At 43.5% G+C, this 20,883-nt stretch overlaps 4 protein-coding genes across 7 annotated transcripts in view; all 4 read left to right on the forward strand.

The window, feature by feature from the left end:
• Positions 1-5,387, forward strand: part of LOC130188522 (E3 ubiquitin-protein ligase RNF216-like) — an 11,440-nt gene extending 6,053 nt beyond the window's left edge. The window contains exon 4 of the mRNA XM_056406918.1: positions 5,345-5,387. Coding sequence (XP_056262893.1) covers positions 5,345-5,387 — 43 coding nt within the window. The remainder of the gene's footprint in view (positions 1-5,344) is intronic.
• A 1,574-nt stretch (positions 5,388-6,961) lies between these two features.
• On the forward strand, positions 6,962-9,877 carry ppp1r27a (protein phosphatase 1, regulatory subunit 27a). The gene is made up of 3 exons (XM_056407105.1): positions 6,962-7,808; positions 7,946-8,096; positions 9,006-9,877. The coding sequence occupies exons 1-3, from the start codon at positions 7,304-7,306 to the stop codon at positions 9,124-9,126; spliced, it is 777 nt and encodes a 258-aa protein (XP_056263080.1). The 5' UTR covers positions 6,962-7,303; the 3' UTR covers positions 9,127-9,877.
• A 551-nt stretch (positions 9,878-10,428) lies between these two features.
• Positions 10,429-13,757, forward strand: mcrip1 (MAPK regulated corepressor interacting protein 1). 4 transcript variants are annotated; one of them, XM_056407110.1, is made up of 5 exons: positions 10,429-10,517; positions 11,270-11,310; positions 11,520-11,638; positions 12,796-12,900; positions 13,011-13,757. In XM_056407110.1, the coding sequence occupies exons 2-5, from the start codon at positions 11,303-11,305 to the stop codon at positions 13,073-13,075; spliced, it is 297 nt and encodes a 98-aa protein (XP_056263085.1). In that variant the 5' UTR covers positions 10,429-10,517; positions 11,270-11,302; the 3' UTR covers positions 13,076-13,757. The 4 variants fall into 4 exon arrangements, with proteins under 4 accessions (XP_056263085.1, XP_056263083.1, XP_056263084.1 ...); XM_056407108.1 differs by lacking the exon at positions 10,429-10,517 and adding an exon at positions 10,524-11,010 and having other exon boundaries at positions 11,217-11,310; XM_056407109.1 differs by lacking the exon at positions 10,429-10,517 and adding an exon at positions 10,524-11,010.
• Positions 13,758-14,248: 491 nt separating this feature from the next.
• On the forward strand, positions 14,249-17,871 carry alyref (Aly/REF export factor). The gene is made up of 6 exons (XM_056407104.1): positions 14,249-14,587; positions 15,958-16,107; positions 16,223-16,370; positions 16,923-16,986; positions 17,064-17,250; positions 17,350-17,871. The coding sequence occupies exons 1-6, from the start codon at positions 14,351-14,353 to the stop codon at positions 17,362-17,364; spliced, it is 801 nt and encodes a 266-aa protein (XP_056263079.1). The 5' UTR covers positions 14,249-14,350; the 3' UTR covers positions 17,365-17,871.
• Positions 17,872-20,883: the final 3,012 nt, after the last annotated feature.

Here is a 20,883-nt window from a genome sequence, read left to right on the forward strand (position 1 = left end):
TCCGCCACGTAACCTGATCCGGCTCCTCGTGTATCTGGAGCACAACTCCCGCGCTGCCATTGGCCGCCGTGCTAAAATTAGCATATTGACCCCTGTGAAATGCATTCTGGGAATATCCTGCCTTTGACTTGGCCTTATGGGGCCACGGCTGTTGGTGGTCTGCAGATGCAGCGATGAGGTCATCGCGGAGAACTCATCTCTCCTGCAGAGGAACGTTTACGTTACAGAGGAGCGCTGAGGCGCGACGTAATCATCCTGAGTTGATGTGTCACGAGTTGATTTGATTCCGGAAATAATTTTTCTTTTGTGCGTTATATTTTGCACATAGCCTACTGTATGTTCTACTATTTTTGTATTAATATGTTTGTGTGATCAACGTGCAGCTCTAGTTGTAATAGGAGTAAAAGCAGCAGCATATCTCACATTACTGTATGCATAAGCTGATTAGCCACATTATGTAAAACCCACATTTGAGATTGCACCACATAGATCTAAAGCAAAGACATTAAATCACTATCTGTATCAAGACTGGTTGTGTAGCATAATTCATGAATTCCCTAATAACTAAAAGAACATGATGGAGACAAATGAGTTGAGAAGTGCTCAATTCAAAGCTTTAGTACAGGCATTATTATTCATATTCTGTGCTCGTACAATGGGTATGTTTGAGGAATGGTTACACGTCAAACTGTTAATCATTGTTTCTAATCTTTACAATTTATTAGAGAATCTTGAAATGCTCTAAAATGTGAATGTGGTTGATGCATTATGCAAACGACAACCCCCATTCAGTGTCATGCCTTCCAAATAACTCAATAAAATTAATTGGGAATCCACGGAGATATTTATCAAAAGGCTGGTGTTTAATGGCTCATTTGTCTTCCTCCATACCACTCACTGGTAGGAGGCTCATTAAAGAGTCGTGCTGGGATGTTAGAGATGAGTGCCTGCCGTAGCCCACAGTCTGTGCTAGAGACCTATTAAATAGTACATTGATATCACTGAAGAACAGTCATTATTCATGAGAGTTGTAAGTCAGGTGTTTGCATAATGCAGCATTTGACCCAGCAGTCTTCTGGTGGGAAGACGGTGCATGCACGTAAAGTAAAAGTAAAGCTTCGGAGCTGCCGTCTCTTCGGGTGTCCCGACACTTTGTACCATTCTTGATCTTCCTTACTGACGAGCGGCCCCGTGTCGCTGTGCTGCAGACGGCAGCTCAGGCGACGCCATTATGTCAAATACTCTTTTGTCCTTCCCGTGCTGAGTAAAGGTCAGATTTAGTAAGTCCACCTGCTCCGTGGCCTCGGTCTTTCAATTGCTTGAGCTCTCACAGATCCAGGACATTAATTGTCCGTAACCTTGTGCAACCTGCTCGGAGCACACAGCCAGGGTTTCCCGTCCTCGGCCTCATTGTGCAATCCGCCGTCAACACTTTCGGCACACGTATGCGCAACTTTTAACCTCTGGCCGACTTGCAGGTTTTTCGGCTCAGGTTACCCAATCCTCACTGCGACAGGCGGCCCTGGTGCTCCTCCCTCTCCCCTCTGGACGGAGTCTGAGTCCCGGGCAGCTGCTGCGTGTGTTTACTGCCGTTACCTCTGTGCAGGGCAGCGCCCTTCATGCACGGCTCATGTCAGCAGCAGCGTCTCCCAATGGGGACGCCGTTGTGACCCCCGTGACCGCTGGATGGCTTAGAATCATTCCTTAACACTCTATAAAAGGTTTGAACCTCCTCATGGGGCAGTTTATTCAAAGCTTTACTGGAAGCCTTTTTTTTATGGGTTACGTGGGTCACTGGAAACTATTAGAGAGTAAAGTGTTTATGTGGGTGGGGGGGGGGGGGGTGATATGTGCAGTCGAGGGGCGCATGGGGTTCTAAAAACACATTTACACCCGGCAGCTAGACAACAGAGTTCATTCCCCCCCCCCCCCCCCCCAGCCGTCTGCACCTGTTATCTAATGATAGCTGCGGTATTCATCAGTTAAATCATGTGTAATGCCTAGATTTGAGCTGAGACGAAGATGAATTGAACTGAGGTTTATGTTTTATTTCAGATCATGTACATATAATGTAACACAATCATATCTAGCTACTGGCTGATGTGACCACTGTAACAGAAACAAGTCTGTAAAGCCACTTTCTCCACAACAAACCACTTCCATCCATCGGAATCCACACGTGTCCTGAATAAAAGTGACTTTAAGCTTTTTTGGGGTATCTAAAGTCGTATTAACCACTCAGACTACATCTCTGGGCAAAGGCCTGAAAAGGTTTGACCATGTATATAATCTTAATATCATGGCGTTTCAAAAATATGCTTTCCTTCAGTTTAGTAGTGAATATGGTGAAATTCCCATGGATCCTATGTGCTCATGACTCGGTTCAACAGGTTAAGAGTTTGGAGTCACGGGAACCATGAGGGCCCTGCAGCGTATTTTAGGACCAGGAGGCGGTTGGACTGTTTCAACAGCAAATGGCTCGATGTATTTTTGGTTGGCTTCTCTAACGCGCTCCGCCTGACTCATCCTTTGGTGAATTCCTCTCTCGCCAACTGATCTTGTCGTCGACACGAAGATCCACGAAGAACACAACGCTCAATAAAAATGCTTTTGCTGTGTTAGCTGCTCTTTAATTGACATGACAGCACAAATATCAGAGGAATAATTGATTTGCTTTTCTCAAATACATTGTCTGAGAGTCCCTGGTGTCTGTTAGGTTATTTGTTTTCCTCAAAAATAATGTTAAAAAAATAATGCTTTTTATATACGAAACATAATTATTGATTTTTGCTTAAAACCTATAAACTGTAACCTTAATATTTTCATGTTGTTGCCGCGATACGAGTGATCTGGCGTAACTTCAGTGTTCTGACTTCATAACTGGTAATAAACAGAAGGCTATTAAGAATATGATGAAGAAGAACTCCCAGCTTCCACAAAGGTGTGAAGTTGAACAGACACAATCCAAGATCTTCTATTAAAAACCTGTTACAAATTGTATTATTGCTATAGTTTCAAAGGTTTGGACCAATGGGAGACCTCTGGTTTGAAAAGTGAAGCCAAAGCTGAAAACCTGCGTTCTTTCTAATATACTTCTCAAATGGTGGTTTCAAGTATTTTTCAATAAAGCATGATATTCATTGTGTTAAAAAGACCATAAAGCCGGCTACGCAATCTTCTGATTGACATATCGCTACCATGGCGACCTGTCAATTAGGAGAGAGAAATGTCTTCTTTATTTTGGTTGTCCTAAAAGATACTCAGGAGTTAGCTGTTCATGTTTTGAGGCCTTGCTCCTCACCAGCTCCACGCTCTCTTCCAAACACGATCACTTCTGGCTCCAAAAAATAAGATGTTCAAAATTCAAAATGGGGACGACCAAAATGCCAAGCCCCAGACTCCAACTTCTATTTAACATTCCTGCCAAGAGTCCTATCAAAGCTGTAAAGCTGCAGTTTGTTGATGCATATGATTATTCAAACGTGTGACCTGTGTTATTACACTGACCATTTTAGACAGCAATGTTCACGAGGATGGCGGCCTGCATTCGTGACATGCTGGACACGGACAGGATGATTTACAGCTCCTTTTTTTAGGCGATGTAGTTACCAACCTGCCTCCTACCTGCATCACGTGAGTCCGCTGGGTGTTGAGGAAAGCACGGCGGGCTTGTTTGTAGCGTGTTATCGGCCAGTGATAAGCCTTCGTGACAAGCTGCCATTCAAATTGTTCTTTCTTTTGGCTTCAGCTCTTTTGGCTTCAGCTCCATGTGTCCTGAACTGTTTGTCCCTGAATACTTGGCCGCATGGGGCCGAGAATCTGTCGTGGCACCGGTGGTTCACTGGTGGCACCAATCGACAGATTGTTTCCATCATATTGTTTCTAAAAGTTTCAGCGGCAACAGGATAACTGTGTGTGAACGAATGTTGGTGTCCAAATCCAAAACATCCAAGAAGCTAGTGCCATGACATTTTTTAATAATATCACAACTAGAATCTCAGATATCAAAAGTGAAGTGCTTTGTGATGAATAGCAGCAAATGGAGGCGTCACTGATGGAGCGTGTTTGGAGCAGCAACGAGATAATCTGAGATGATTGAAAGATTAATGCTGTTTATGTTCCTGCTGGAGCAAAGTGCCACATTACCAACACGCCATTAGGCATTTATTTTATTAAAACATCTGTCCCATCTAAATATTGTATTGTTAATTTGAGTCTGAATAAAGGGCATAATATGTGAATGACCAGAGAAAAAGGAGGAGGAACAGGAAAAAATAGAAATGTAAATACAATATAATAAAACTATAATAATAAAATAAAATAGAAAAATATGAGATCAATTGCAATGAAATAGAAATCACACCGTGATAAAAGCTTCTTTTTTAAGAAAATGTTATAGAGGTAAATTAAGGAAACCTCTAAAGCAGCATATACAAACCAAAGAGGTCAAGTGTCTAAAGTGGGATCCAATTTCTTTTCACTTACACAGAGCTTCAGGTATCATGAACGACGGCGCGGTCATGTCCTCTCTATTCTTCACTTTATTCTCAGGGAATCTGCATTTTTAACACACGGTGGAATTTCTTACGAGCTGATTCTTCCACTTTCTGGTCTCAATATACTTAAATCTGAATCAAAGACGCACCATAACAATAGCCCATGGATTTGTGAATACGGTGGGAGTCACTGATCACAGAGATGCAGTTGTGTTAAGGCGTTTAATAGAGCAAGTATCCTTGAGATCCTGACTTGGGACCTTGTTGACTAACTAACAGTCACATTGAGAAAGCCGATGACACCACGTAGGCGTGTGACTTCATCCCTGTTCGGCCAATGCCTGTTGGAGCTAACATTGTCTTTGGCGTTGCTCCACACACCTGGATGTTTTCAACTCTGACTTCTCGGTAATTTGACAGATCATAAGGGCAGCCTGGGACTATGTATAGCAAGAAGCTGTAACGCGAGAGACCTCTCTCTGGCATTTGTCTGAGAGCGGGCATAACAAACAAACAGCCACATGCTGAGGTTCTCTTTCCTCCGTGGAGAGCAGTGAAGGGAAGCCGGAGGGAGTATCCCATCTGCACCCCCACAATACCATATAAGAGACTTTGAAACCTAAGAGCTGTTGTGAAAAGTCTCTTCTTCTCATTTCTATTGGTCTTTAATGTGTTTGGAGGCCAGCAGTGCAGGGAGGTGACGAGGTGTTGGCATTTAGAACTGGGATCAATTCTCACCACCGCAGAAATGTATTGAGCGTTTCCCGCTAAGAGTCATGTGATCTCCCTCTCCTCTGGTGTGCATAGAACTGTGCACGATGTTGTGAACGTCCTTTTTGTGTCCTCAGTTCTGAAACCAAGTTATCTGCAGTCACACAGGTGAGCAGGTAACCTAAAGTTTAAAACTTTTAAATCACTTCTTAAAACTTATTTTTATAGAACAGCTTGAAAGTGATGTCGTCCTTTTATGCAGTTCTTTGGTTCCCCTCATTTAGTTTGTCTGTTTTTAAAAAATGTTATATTTGTCTCTTACCATTCTATTTGTTTTGCTTTGATTCTCTGTAGAGCACTTTGTAAAATCTGTTTTTAAAGGTGCTTTATAAATAAAGTTATTATTATTATTATAAAGTGAGGCTTTGTGGAATATACCCAAATGCATTAGACAAGCTGCTAATTACAACAGTTGAAATCCATTTCTGGTCCCATCTTGAGTTGTTGGAGTTGTGGAGAGAAATAAAAACCTGAGGATGGCAGCGGAGCTATTTCCTCTGTTACTTTGGCAGCATCTGTGAAATGCCCAAGACCTCTTCCAACGGATTAGGGAACCAGTTTAAACCAGCTCTGCCTGTCATAGAAGTCTGCCCAGTTCAGGGACAGCTGGAGCCACCAGCACAATGTTAAGCAGCACCGTGAACACGTGCTGCAGGACACTGTGTTATTCTACATTTTGAATGTTAAATTGACAAAATCAGAAGAGCAATACGTTGAAGAGATGTCACGAGCCGCCTCAAAGGCAACATTTTGCTCGATGTTATTCAGGCAGTCAAAAGTTCAGCATTGTAAATAGCTACATTTCTGGCCACCGTGTGACTTCTCCTCGGCATCGGAAGGGGGGAGGTTACATTTAGGGGCTTCATGACTACACTCCCATAACCTCCTCAGTAAAAAACAAGTTTACGATGTATCTGGTTATGATGCAAAGAGCAGCCGTAAAGTGTCACATGATGGCCCAACGGGTCAACGGAGAACACAAAAAGAAACATGGGGAACCATTGCACAATGACCTCCACTTTAATATGGAAGTTAAAGAAAATGTGTTTTTCAAATCAACTTCTTATGACTCTGGTCCACTATATTGCACCATCGGGTATGACGTAAGCAGACAAATCAACAACACGCCTCAAATTTTATCATGTGCAATTGCTGTTTAGTTGTTTGTATGTCCTGCAAAACATTTTTGATATTAATACAACCAAAACAAAGAACATTCACTGAAAATTGGCAGATATAACTGCTTCTAATGACCCAAAAAAGTGAATACCGGAGGATTTGAGTTATACACTCTTCCATTCTGGTCTGTCGCCACAACTTTTCCTTTCTTATTACATTGTCCAGAATTTTCTTTTATTTGATTTTACATTAGAAATAATAGCAGCTGATAAGAACTGACTGAATACCAGGGAATTTGACTTATCGTCTCACTCTTCTGTCGATGTTGCTCTGATATCCATCATGATTGTTTATGTGGGAATATGCATAGCTTAAGCAAGACTCAAAGGGAACATTGAAATTGTCAACCTGTTTTATGAGGGGTGTGTGCCGTGTCAGTGGACATGTGACCGTACGATGGGTGGAGCCGAACGCCGTCCACTCAAGCTGAAGTCACTGGATATTAGGCCCTAAAATAGCCCTCCAGAGGGTATAAAGGGGTCCCCTCCCATTTTCCCCATCAGACGACAGTTCTGTGCAACAGCCAACACACACACCGTGTAAAAGATCAACTAGAATTCATACGGGAGAAACTCACAGCGGGCGAGAAAAAGAGGACCGTACGAGCTAAACAAGGGGATTGGATCCCAGTGAAACAAAGGATTTGAGGAGCGTTTGTGTTCTGCAGAAGCAGCAGGAGATACTCCAGCCGGGAACCAAAGGGGATACGAAGCAAGCGAGGAAAGAAGAGGACAAAAAGGACACAGAGCAAAGGATACCGCTCCTTTATTTGGATTGGCGTGTTCTCTCGGGTTTCTCGCTTCCCTCCTCCCGGGCCGACAGCACAGGGGGAGAGCAGAGTCTCAACCCCCGCAGGGATGAAGTACAACTACCAAGCGCCGGTGTCAACGTCCACACGCAGCTCTCAGTACACGCCGGCATACCAAACGCCCACCTATCACACGGCCTCACACTACACCCCGAGTACGCCGCACTACACATCCGCATACACGTCCGCATACACCTCTCCAACAAAGTACACCCCGACAAAGTACACCCCGGCCCAGTACAGCTCGACCCATTACACCCCGTCGCAATACACGTCCACTTACAAGGCGGTGTCGTCATACGTGCCTTCGTACAGCAAAGAGTCGCGGTACAGTTCGACCCCTCGCACTCCAGCGCAGGAGAAGCCTGCACCTGTGGCACCTGTGGCACCTGTGATACCTGTGATACCTGTGATACCTGTCGCGCCCGCAAAGAGAACTGTGCACTTCCCCAATGACATCATCTTCCAGGATATTGTCAGACGGGGAGATTTGGAGCAAATCGGTCGGTTCATGAGAGCGAGGAAGGTCCGTGTGGATACAATCTTCCACTCAGGTCTGTCGCCACTACTTTCCCTTTCTTATGACATTGTGCAGCCATTTTTTTTCTTCCTCATTTGATTTGACATTAGAAATAATAGCAGCCGATAAGGAACTGAGTGCAGCGGAGGACTGACTTGGTCTTGTGTGCAGGTATGGCAGCGCTTCATGAAGCCGTGCTCACGGGGAACCTGGAGGTGGTGAAGTTGCTGGTGAAATATGGCGCTGATGTTCACCAGAGAGATGAAGACGGCTGGACGCCGCTCCACATGGCCTGCAGCGACGGCTACCCGGAACTTGCCAGGTGACCTTTTAACCTTTTGGCCTTCACCGATCTTAGTTCACTTTTTCGGTAAACTGACCGCACTGAATGACACATTAACCCTCCTGTTACCTTTAGGGTCAATTTGACCCCATTCAATGTTTAACGTCGGTGTTCTTTGAGGTCAATTTGACCCCAGGCTGTTTTTCACTGTGTCAAACATGTAAGAAATATCAACTTTTGTATATATTTAAAGGGCTATTTAGGTCGTCAACAAACAAACATAAAGTACCTCACACTTAAACTTGGGAAACAATATTAATTCTAATAATTTTCTGGAGGTTTTAATTGCTGGGGTCAAATTGACCCCGAGGGTAAAATATGTTAGTAAATGTAAAGGTAACAGGAGGGTTAAGAGACTTTATCATCTGCTATTGATTCCTTAAAAAAAAGAAAATGAATCGCCTTGAATTATTATATTGAACAGAGAACAACATTTAAAGCCACATGAAATAAGAATGCTTCAAATACCTCTCAAAGATTAAGAAGTGACCTGATGGTAATTACCTTACTGAGACTAAGTTTATCTGGATATGATGTAGTAGCTTGAACATTGACGACAGGGAATAAAAAACTCATTTGAAATAGCGACAAAATTCATCACAATATATAAAACATTGTTATTCAGCAGTAAGCAAGCACAGGAATTAAAAGAGAGGATAATCATTAGATAGAAGAGAATATAAGGAATTTGCCAAAATATAAGGAATTTTAAGACATTTTAGAACTGAACAGGAAGCTTCAATACTAATAGCACGGAAATTGGACAGTTCCATTTAATATGAGCCATTGAAGAAAATATGCTGCTGTTACAATACACTATTTAATGTTTTTTTATACATATATGGGAGAACTTATGGTTAACAACGCTGTGCTTCATTCTCCACGCAGTTACCTGCTGTCGATCGGCGCCACTACAGAGGCAGAGAACGAAAGCGGAGAGAAGCCCGCTGACCTCATCGACCCGGACTGCAAAGAGCTGGTCAAACTGTTCGAGGCGGGCTGCGTGTGATCGGGCACCAAACGGACCCAGGGCGGAGGCCGAAGGCCGAGCCGCCACTTGGAAAAGAAAGAAGCAAATATTGAACAGTATTAAAACGTGCAATACAAAAGACACTTGTGACAGGGTGGGAGAACATAGTCCGGGGTTAGGGCCGTGTCTCTGACCCTTGTAATCCAAGATGGTGGTTCTGTGTGTAAGTTTAAAATGATATTTTTTAAGATGTAGTGTATTTTTTAAGATGCAGTGTATTGCTTAAGGCAATACATTAGGAAAATGAATTTCTCTTTCTGGTGGTTTTTTTGACTTTATTTTGCGTATTTGTCATCTGATTTCCAAAGGAAATAAGATTAAGCTATATCCTCACGAGCATTTTGGTATTTTAAGTAGCTTGTAGTGCCCTGAAGATTTTTCCAAACTAATATTATCATGTGTATTTGAATTTACAACACAGAATTCTAAGATGTTTGTGTTTTAAAGACGGATTTATCTATCCTGACTGCTGGGCAGAAAGAGGATCAGCCAATTTAATTATTGATTCTTCATTAATGTTCATTGATAAAAAAATACAAAATAATTTAAAAGTACATTTAAAAGCGTTACGTTTATGCTGTTTAAGCAATTTTACTGCTGCAGTATTCCCCCTGGTGTATTGCTGCGGTTTTCTGTAATAGAAATACGAATGTCAGCAAGGAAAGTCTTATGTTCTCCTCAATCATTATTTTTGTACCTTTTCATAAATAAAGAAATCTTTTATAAATACGGTTGAGTTGCTGTTGTATAGTATAATAAGAACTGGATTAAACACACCAGTATCTTCACCACGATGTCTTCAGGCAGCTTTTCGACCATCCTCTTTGTGTAAAGCATCTTTAATATGGTACAAGATTACGGAGCGGATACACATGCCCTCAACTTTTGCCAGGTTTAGCTGCTGCTTTATAATTGTAAATAAGATATTCCAGGTATGGCATCCTAACATGAATGTAGAATGGTAATACACTAGCAACAATGAAACAATAACTATTTTTATTAAAGAAGTGGACAAAAGTAAGTAAAAACCGACACATGGAGAAGATACACATAATAAATTAAAATCCTAAAAATAATCACATATACATAAACCAAAGATATCTCATGACAGAATGGACTGTCTTTGTCTATTGTTATTATTATTATGATGATGATTATTTTTATTATGATGATGATTATTATTATGATGATTATGATGATTATTATGATTATTATGATTATTATTATCCCGTCGTTCGGAATACCCTTTCACTTCCGTTTTGTTTTCCCGGAAATGATTGGTTGGCATTGGCAACGTTTTAGCCAGGTCTAACGGCGTACAGTCTCAGAATAAAGAAACCGAAAGGAAGGGTTGTAAAAAAAAAAAAAAGGTTTGTTGATTATCTTAAAACGGCGTCCTTTACTGTACATGTTGACAACCTGCGTTAAGTGCATTCCTAATAAATATTTGGGGACCGGTAACCCCAGCAACATATTAGCTCATTGAAGCTAACGTTAGAAATTTAAAGCCTCCTGCTAACTAGCTAGCGAGCTGGCTAAAGTTAGCTGAAACGATTGTGTCAGCACATCTGCAGTAATCTGCCCCGGACGTCGCTGGAGGGGGGCACGAATCCCAACAAGCAGAACCGGTTCTAGAGACAATAAATGGCCCTGTCCATGATACTGTGAGCAGTAGTTATCGCACTGGGTTCGTCTCTGTAGCACGATGCTAACAATAGCTCCTGATGCTACTGAAGCAAGAACGTAAACAAAAGCCCATCGGTTCGCTGCTCTCACTATTTGTATTTGTTTCCACCCGCACGGCGTCTCATAGCTGTGTTTACATTATCCCGTGAGGAGCTATGGGTTAACAACACTTGACTTGTAAGTAACGTTCCCTGACTGAGAAGTCTCCAGAGGATATTGTGTGTTTTAACGTATATAGTGACTTCACTTTAGTCTAGACTCTGGGCTAACCAGCAGTTTAACGAGTTCACTTGGTTAGTTTTGATGTCAATATGTGTTCTTTGATTTAGAAACAGTTATTAGATCATGTAGAAATGCTATACTTGCCACTTGTTTATTGTTAGAATTCAGCTGAGGACTTCTGAACCTTTTTATTCTTCAAATCCACTCACCATAGAGGAGCAAGGAGCGAGTACAGACTGCAAACAGAATGACCAGGTTTGTAACACGTTATGGCACTGAAGTGCTGATGCACAAGTACAATTAGACCAGTGTTATTAGTGTTTATTAATATGTAATAGACGTTGATTGTGTGTATGTACTGCTTTGGGCTTGAGAAACTAAATAATATGATGTTGAAATTTGAGTCTCTCAGGAAATGAATGTCTATGTATGGTGCTAATTTAGCTGTGTTTATGTTTGTGAAGCTCATCTGCTCCCAGGATGGTGAATAGTTACAAGCGGACTTCAAGCCCCCGATCCCCGACAAACAGCGGGGAGCTTTTCACCCCAGCACATGAGGAAAATGTGCGCTTTATTCATGATAGTGAGTACACCTTCTCACATGTATGTGTTGAATTGCTTTTAAATTACTAGTAAGTAATTAATTCTACTATTGGGGATGACTCCTATTTTCGTGTTTCAAAATTTCAAAGAGTAATATATTGATAATAAAGTGTGTTTCTGCATACAGTATATTGTTCAGGTCAGATCTCTTTATTCTTATCACCTAATGTGCAGCATGTAAACACAATGCTTACCATTTAGTTTATCTTGCATGGGCGTTGTCGGTTGAACTGTCATATAATCATGTTCAGTTGATATTGCTTTAATCTAGAAGTATATATACAACTTCTGTTAGTTTTTTTTACAGCGTATAGAGCAAGAAAACAGCTTGTGTACCCAGTTCAATGTTAGGACGCTATTTGTAAATGCCAATGGCGTTACAACATGTTTTCTTTCACTCTCAACACTGATACTCAGTGATTAATCTATGTGTATTGTTTGAAAAGAAGAGGGAACCACGCCTTATTGAGTGTGTAGATGTGTGAAAGGTGCCCAGTGGAGTTTTCTCCAGTGTGAGTGTTACTCACCAAATTACATCACTATGCTCATTGTGTCATTACAATGGGATCTCAAGTCTTATTGGGTGTGTCCTTCAGGTCTAACAGACGTGTCAGATGCATTTCCTTCCCCAAAAATCATTTGTATCTTGGTGTGTTACTGCCACCTGTGGATCAGTCAAAAAATGGAAAACCATTTGCGTGACTATATATTGTGTTCCCTGTTTGTGCACGCTTGCAAGAAGGGGACCTGGAGGATCACACATCACGGTGTTACTATAGGTTAAAGACTCCACGGGGAACCTTGAAGTCCTGAGAACAGTTTGTCAATGAGGTCTGACAGCTGTGATCTTGTAGTGCTGATGACTACAGACCTCAGATTTATTACTGATGACTTCAATCATCATCATTAAAAGTATAAATAGTGCTACATTATCTAAATCAGACAATGTAAATTCCCTACTCTAAGTACAAGTACTTATGTACTATGTAAAGTGCAAAATAATTTGTTTTACAGTTCGAAACCTGCGCTATCGTTTTATTTACCTTCAGTCGGTCTTGTAACGTCATTACTAACAAGTCTGCATGACAGGATCAGATTTCCTAAAGGTAACACATGCATTGTTGTCTTTTTACTCAGCCTGGCAGTGTGTTCTCCGAGACATCAGATCAACACAAAATAGTGAACGTAATGACCGTGGACCACAGGAGTATGTGGAGAAGAACCCAAACCCTAACCTACATTGTAAGTAACAGTGTAATTTACTAAGTGGGTTTTATTTAGTATATCACACTGAAGGATACAATTCATCAAGCACAGGCCAGTTAACAACGTGTTTCTGTCTGCTCTTGCAGCTTTCACACCAGTGGACCTAAGCGACCTCAAGAAACGCAACACACAGGACTCCAAGAAGTCTTAGTCTTTCTCATGATGGTCCAGTCGCTTCTTTCCACCCATTATCCTCGAGAACTTTTCCTCCATCAGCCAGAAAGTCAGCCCTGTTGGCCAGTCTAGCACAGAATGCCAATCTCATATCTCAACTCTGGACCATAGCAATGCCCGTCTCTTTCTTTACCCGCTACAACTGACAACGAAGAAAGGAACCAGGATTCCAGGGTGCACAAATCCTCTCGTCTCTTGGTTCATATTTTTTTCAAGTCAGAAAATGTTCATATATACATTCTTTATGTGGATGGGACTGATGCAGACGTTCATCAACATTTGCTGACATCTGATGCTGAGGTACAAACTGTCAACACTCCACAGGACACAAAAGACTACAGTCTTAAATGTAAACTTTTTTCTTTACTACTGCTACTTATATGACTTAGGAGGACAATGTGAAAGGGCTGACTTATTTTTCTTTTGTTTTTTGAAGATAGTATGATCAGTAAATTGTAGATGTAATTGAATCGTCACATTGGGTATACACTTTGGGAAAGTTTTGGAAGCCAAATGCAATGTAGAAGGCCAACGTTTTTATTATATATTTTCTTGCCCTCAAATGGACTTTACTAAGTAGAGACCTCCCCGAGTATGCTGCCCTTGGTTAACCCCCCTAAGCCTTGAAACAAAATGTTGAATAAAAGACTTTTACAGTACTTCTGCTTGTATTAATCTTACATAAATATTGACCAGGGAAAAGTGAAACTTACTGGAAGGTATTTCTTAAAGCACAGATAATTAGGAGAATGTGTTATGCTATATCATGGTGATATTGAATTGATGCCAATGGTTATTTTTATTATCAATTATTTGTATTCATTGATTAATAATTGTATCCATAACTTATCAGACAATAAACTATTTGAAGAAAAACAATTATGTTAAATGTTCTTTTTTTGTCTGATAGCCCAAAGTTATGGAAGGCTAAGAAAATGTTTAATAAACTTAATCTTAAAAAATACTTAATGAAACAATTAATGAACAAAATAGTTGCAGATTAATTTTCGGCCAATCGGGAGACATCATCATCATCCAGTCAAACGCACGGATGGCCAAACGCGCATTGCGTGATGACGTCACCTTTACGTGCAGGACGTAACGAACCAGCTTGTCTATAAACAGCCGACACTGGTTGTATTGTCTATTGTCGTCGGAGCGGAGCGTTGTTAAGGGACAAGCAGCAGAACCAGCCTAGGGTGTATTTTTTTTTAAAATTTCCTTCACAGTTTAGCATTATCAGGAAAACATAATGGCGGATAAAATGGATATGTCTCTAGACGACATTATCAAGCAGAACAGGCAGCAGAGAGGTGGAGGACGGGGCGGAAGAGGCCGAGGCCGCGGAGTCTCCGGCGGTGGACGAGGAGGCCCCGGGCGGCTTGCAGTCAGCGGCGGCGGATTCGGAGGCCGAGGCGGCGGATCCGGGCTCATGAGAGGCCGGCAGAGCCTGAGCCGCGCTAGAGGCAGACCAACGCCTTACAGCAGGGTATGAGAAAATTTGAGGAATTGGCAGAAAAAGGAGAAACCCATCGGCAAAACGTCCTTCTGTTCTCCAGTAGGCCTGCTCGCTAACCCTCGAGCCAGCGCGCTAGTCACACGAGCATAATGTTCGCTGTAACCGCCGAGTTTCCCTCGGGGATGCTCTATGGGTTGCCGTTAAGCGTTAATGGAAGTTTTATACATAGTGTGTCCTTTCTCCCACCACCCACCCGTATGTGTTGCATCTTCTTTTTTTTCAAGAGGAGAGGCCCCCTTGGAAGAGCGAACGTGTTCGCCATATTGGCTCGCTAGCTAAAGCTGGATCGGGAAGGCCTCGCCGGCGCCATTTCCAATCCGGCACCTTCTTAATTTAATCTAGTCGTCCACGGTCTGTAACCGCTTTCCACTCCAACGGTCACAATGACGGTGAAAGGAAACTACTTCATCGAGAAAATGCACCCTCAGATGGTTTTTTTTTTTTTTACCACAATTTTTGGAGCATAGTTTTTTTTGTCCATGTACCGGAGCCTTTTGTTCGGAGGTGGCTGGTGGGTTTCACGACGAAGGCTGATCTGTTGGCTTTTCAACCAGTGTGGCGGTTACTTGTGGATGGATCAGTGGACTTCTACCCCCTGATAGTGTTCATGTAGGGCACAACCGTCACTCCTTAAGTGTGAATGAGTTTAGACGAGCCCAACAAAGCCCCAATCAAAATGGCGTGGTCTCAAAATGGACGCACAGATTATCCACGCTCTCATATTTAGGCCCGTATCTAGTTCTTTCTTTCCCTTTTTTTTCCTGCAAACCACCCCCTCATCTTATGGACACTTCCCCCTTCATGATAGCCCTTTTCGTGGCTTGGTAAAGAACTTTTGGTCGTGCCAGGAAACGCGGTGCAACGCTGGAGGCAACACTGCTTCAGATGGCGACCCCCTGTGTACCCGAGGAACACATCTGGAGAGCCTTGGGTGGAGGCGCAGATGGCAAGAGAACAATGGGCAATGTTGGTAGCTAGCTGGGTTGGGAAAGTTGTATAGACACTTTGGGTGGTTCATTGAGTAAATTAATAAATTCTCAGGAAATGGCACTAGGCTTTTTTTATTTTTTTTTGTATACATTATATAAGTGATGTAAAACATATTCCTGTTGTTGTTCAGTAGTTTTTCCTGTATATCTGTCTGAATTGGTTCACTTGCTTGTAGTGATGGGGTGGGCAGGGAACATTTTGGGGATCCTCTTGGGGGGGTGGAACTGAGCACCCTGGCCCTGTTGGAAGTGGAGCCCCTGCTTGCCCCAACACCCAGCCGTGTGGACTGTGAATGACAGAGGCAAGGGGATCCTGAAGTCAGCAGGTGCGTTCTCTTTCATCTGTTGCAGCCCAAACAGCTTCCAGAAAAGTGGCAGCATGACATGTATGACAACGGCTTTAGCGGCTTCAGTGGCCCTGCTGGAGGAGCCGGTGTGGAGACTGGAGGGAAGCTCCTTGTCTCTAATCTGGATTTCGGGGTCTCGGATGCTGACATTCAGGTACTTGGATTTGTTTCCGTTGTCCATTTATTTTTGTTAGTGGTGCATGTTTGCCACATTCTACACAGATGGGACCAAGGAATGTCTACTCAGGGTATCCCCTTTTCTTTTTCAGGAACTTTTTGCTGAATTTGGGACTCTAAAAAAAGCTGCAGTTCATTACGACAGATCAGGAAGAAGCCTGGGGACAGCAGATGTCCACTTTGAAAGGAGGACAGATGCCCACAAGGCCATGAAACAGTACAATGGCATCCCTCTTGATGGTATGTGTAGCGGCGTTCCGTCGTTGTTGTTTTCTTAATCTGCTAAAGAGCTGCAGACACAGTGAGTTTCCTCTCACGCGCATGACAGGAGACCGTTCATTTCCTTTTCTTTCGATTTTATTTTAAACAGCAAAAAACGCTGACAAAGTATACAAAATAATAAACGTTCAAAACGATCTCATGGTCTTACGGTACAAAAACTATATCTCTAATGTCTAATGCGGCTCTGTTCTTACACCTGTTGCCGTCATGACGTCATTAAATAGCCTGGCCCGAGCGTCAGTCATTAACATAAAGATCTTTCAATGTATTTAACTTATAATTCCTCCACCGTGAGCATAATTCTAAATATTAAATTATAAACAATTCAGAAACTTAAATATACTAAAAACACACTTGTGGCTCTTACAGTATGCCTCAAATCATATGCATATTGTGGCTGCACAAATGCGTTCACTACAACTAAACAAAATTTGTTTTGCATACTACTGACTTGACTGTTGTATTACTGCCCTGCCTACATTGAGGTTCATGGTGTCTTTGTTACTTCAGGGCGGCCTATGAACATACAGCTCGTCACATCACAGATTGATACACAGAGGCGGCCTATGCAGGGGTGAGTGCAACCGTCTGTTGTTCAAGCAAATTGACTATAACATTTTGGACACCGTGTGTGATGAATGCTGTTTTCAGTCTGAACAGGGGGGCTGGAGGAGGCATGAACAGAGGCCGTGGGGGGGGCTTCAGAGGCATGCCGAGAGGCCGCGCAGGACGTGGGGCAGGCGGTACTGGAGGAAGAGGTCGGGGTGGTCGTGGCGGGAGTAGCAAACAGCTATCGGCAGAAGAACTTGACGCACAGTTAGACGCCTACAATGCCAGTGTAAGTTCAGCAGTTGCTAAAATACCCGTAGTCAATTTAATAAACTTGTTTTTTTCAGGTGTCCTAATTGATTATTTTGCTCTTGTTTTTCTCCTTCAGATGGACACCAGCTAAGAATTGACCATCTGGTTTTGTTATCCCTTCCTGTCTGCACAGAAGGGTAGTTGTTACTAATGTGCAGCATATTTTACACATGGTTGTCTTCTGATGTGATTGAAATTATTGTTCCAACCTCTTCTTTTAAACGCCCGAAGTGTTTTTTACCAGTATTTTTGTTTTCCCCTTTTTTTCTTGACAAAATGGTTTTGGCTGTAGGTTCATGTGAATTGGGGTTATCCTCGTTCTTTCTTCTACCATGTAGTTAATGACACTTGTAATAAAACCTACAGTGCATATTAACCAAATAATGTCTCTGTTTCTATGTCCACATCTTTGTTAATTTTTCTTAAGGCAAAGTCTTGTGCTAAGCTTAAAGAATTTTTTTTCAGTTGATGTGTGATTGCATGAAATCCAGCTTTCCATTTGATCTTAAGCAATACCTCAATTTGAAGTACATGATACAGTTGCCTACATGTTGTGTTGTGATCCTTTTGGAATAAACATTTGTGTTTTTGCAACATATTTTGGAATCTACTATTTCTCAAGTTATCTTTTTACCAAATGCACGCAATTAAATGCCATCAAAGCAATAACGTAACAGCTTGTTTCACGGTCTATACTGCTTTGCTTGAAAGGGAAATGTCCAAAAGCTGAGTCACGAATAAACTACAAGTTTTTATAACATTCACGTGTCACTGCTTAATGCTCTACAGCCCAACCACTAGATGGCGTCATGTTGTCATCCACGTGGTCAAACAAAATACGGGTTTGAACCTGCAGTGTTTTAGGTTCCTGAAAGCAGCCTGCGTGCCACGCCTATGATATTAACAACATCGTATAAGTCTCCTCGGTGGGTACATATCTTCTGCTATCGCCCATAGACTGTCGGCTCGAATGACTACTGACTGGGATGTCTTCAGGACTGCTACCAACAGCCTGGATGAGTACACAGAGGCTGTAACTTCCTACATCAGCTTCTGTGAGGACAGCTGTATTCCATCCAGCTCCAGGGTGAGTTATAACAACGACAAACCCTGGTTCACAGCGGAGCTCAGGAAGCTAAGACTGCAGAAGGACCAGGCATTCAGGAGTGGGGACAAGGACCTGTACACAGAGTCCAAATACAGGTTTAGCAAGGCGGTGAGAGATGCTAAACGACTGTACTCTGAGAAACTGCAACAGCAGCTCTCAGCAAACGACTCTGCTTCTGTCTGGAGAGGCTCAGGCAGATCACCAACTACAAGCCCAAATCACCCCACTCCATGAACAATGTGCTTCTGGCAGACGAGCTAAATGAGTTCTACTGCCGCTTTGAAAGACAATGGAGCAGTCCTGAGGCCATCCCCCACAGCTCCATCAACAAGCCACAGACCATCAGCCCACCCTCCCCCAGCCCATCAGGGGCTCACACCTCTGGAGCACCCTCCATCAACTCAGCGACGACCCTCGTCATCCTGGAGAGAGACGTCAACAGGCTGTTCAAAAAGCAGAACCCCCGCAAAGCAGCGGGCCCGGACTCCGTCTCCCCTCCACCCTGAAGCACTGTGCTGACCAGCTGTCTCCGGTGTTCACCGACATCTTCAACACCTCCCTGGAGACATGCCACGTTCCAGCCTGCTTCAAGGCCTCCACCATCATCCCGTCCCCAATAAACCCAAGATCACAGGACTCAATGACTACAGGCCCGTCGCCCTGACCTCTGTGGTCATGAAGTCCTTTGAACGCTTGGTCCTGTCACACCTCAAGACCATCACCGACCCACTCCTGGACCCCCTGCAGTTCGCCTACAGAGCCAACAGGTCTGCAGACGACACAGTCAACATGGCCCTTCACTACACCCTCCAGCATCTGGACTCCCCAGGAACCTACGCCAGGATCCTGTTTGTGGACTTCAGCTCTGCTTTCAATACAATCATCCCGTCCCTGCTGCAGGACAAGCTCTCCCAGCTGCACGTGCCCGACTCCACCTGCAGGTGGATCACAGACTTCCTGACCGACAGGAAGCAGCACGTGAGGCTGGGGAAACACGTCTCAGGCTCCCGGACCACCAGCACAGGTTCCCCCCAAGGCTGTGTTCTTTCCCCTCTGCTGTTCTCCCTGTACACCAACAGCTGCACCTCCAGTCACCAGTCCGTCAAGCTCCTAAAGTTCGCGGATGACACCACCCTCATTGGACTCATCTCTGGTGGGGACGAGACCGCCTACAGGTGGGAGACTGACCACCTGGTGACCTGGTGCAGCCAGAACAACCTGGAGCTCAACGCCTAAAGACAGTGGAGATGGTTGTGGATTTCAGGAGGAATGCAGCCCCACCCGCCCCTCTCATCCTGTGTGACTCCCCCGTCGACGCTGTGGAGTCCGTCCGCTTCCTGGGCTCCATCATCTCCCAGGACCTCAAGTGGGAGCTGAACATCGGCTCCATCACCAAGAAGGCCCAGCAGAGGATGTTCTTCCTGAGGCAGCTGAGGAAACTCAACCTGCCAGGGAAGATGATGGTACAATTCTACACGGCCATCGTTGAGTCCATCATCTGCTCCTCCATCACCGTCTGGCACCCTGCAGCCACAGCCAAAGACAAGCGCAGGCTGCAGAGCATCATCCGCACGGCCGAGAGGGTTATCGGCTGCAATCTGCCTTCCTCCAGGTCCTGTTCACTTCCAGGTCACTGAAGCGGGCCAGAAAGATTGTCGCTGACCCTCCCACCCTGGACACTCCTGTTCGAGTCCCTCCTCGGGAGGAGGCTGCGTCCATCATGACAAAGACCACCCGCCACACCAAAGTTTTTCCCGTCGGCAGTCGGGCTCATCAATGGAACCCGGGACTGACTGACTGTCACCCCCAGGACTACCACCTCTTCTTCCACCTTCCTCTCCTCCTTCTTCCCGCTCCTTCCTCTTCCTCTTCCTCCCACTCCTCCCTCCTCCTTCTTCTTCCCTCCTCCACACGTCACTTTAACATGCACTTTAACTTGAGGCCTCCTCCACACACATGCCACTTTATTTGCATGCACTTTAACTTAAACACACGCCACGCGTAACATACACTTTTAACTAAAACACACCACTTGAAGCACACACCCAAACACTTTCACATTATTTGTTGTCTTTCTGTCGTGTTGATTGTTGTTTGTTTGTCATGTCCAAATGTTGCACCTTCCACCAAAAAAAATTCCTCGTTTGTGTAAACATTCCTGGCAATAAAACTGTTTCTGATTCTGATTCTGATTCTGAGCCACGGTTGAGGCTAAAGTGTACGTCTAAGTGCAGCATAGCTCTGCATGTCCACACGTGTTTTAAGTGCAACTTTTCCGGAGGAATGTCAGAAGACCTCAAGGCATGGCTTAAATCAACAGTTTCTGGTAAAGTTTTCATGATAAAAATAAGGCTTAAAAAAAAAAATACGAACCGCATTAGTTTATTTTAGTTTATTTTATTTGTTTTGTGCTTGCACAACATCACATCGTGTAATCTACGGGTGAATGGACACAAGAGCCAGAACACCTGATATTAGCCTTCTTTATATTACCAGGATCCT

The sequence above is a fragment of the Pseudoliparis swirei genome, chromosome 23 (assembly GCF_029220125.1).
Source record: "Pseudoliparis swirei isolate HS2019 ecotype Mariana Trench chromosome 23, NWPU_hadal_v1, whole genome shotgun sequence".
NCBI classification, from domain to species: Eukaryota; Metazoa; Chordata; class Actinopteri; order Perciformes; family Liparidae; genus Pseudoliparis; species Pseudoliparis swirei.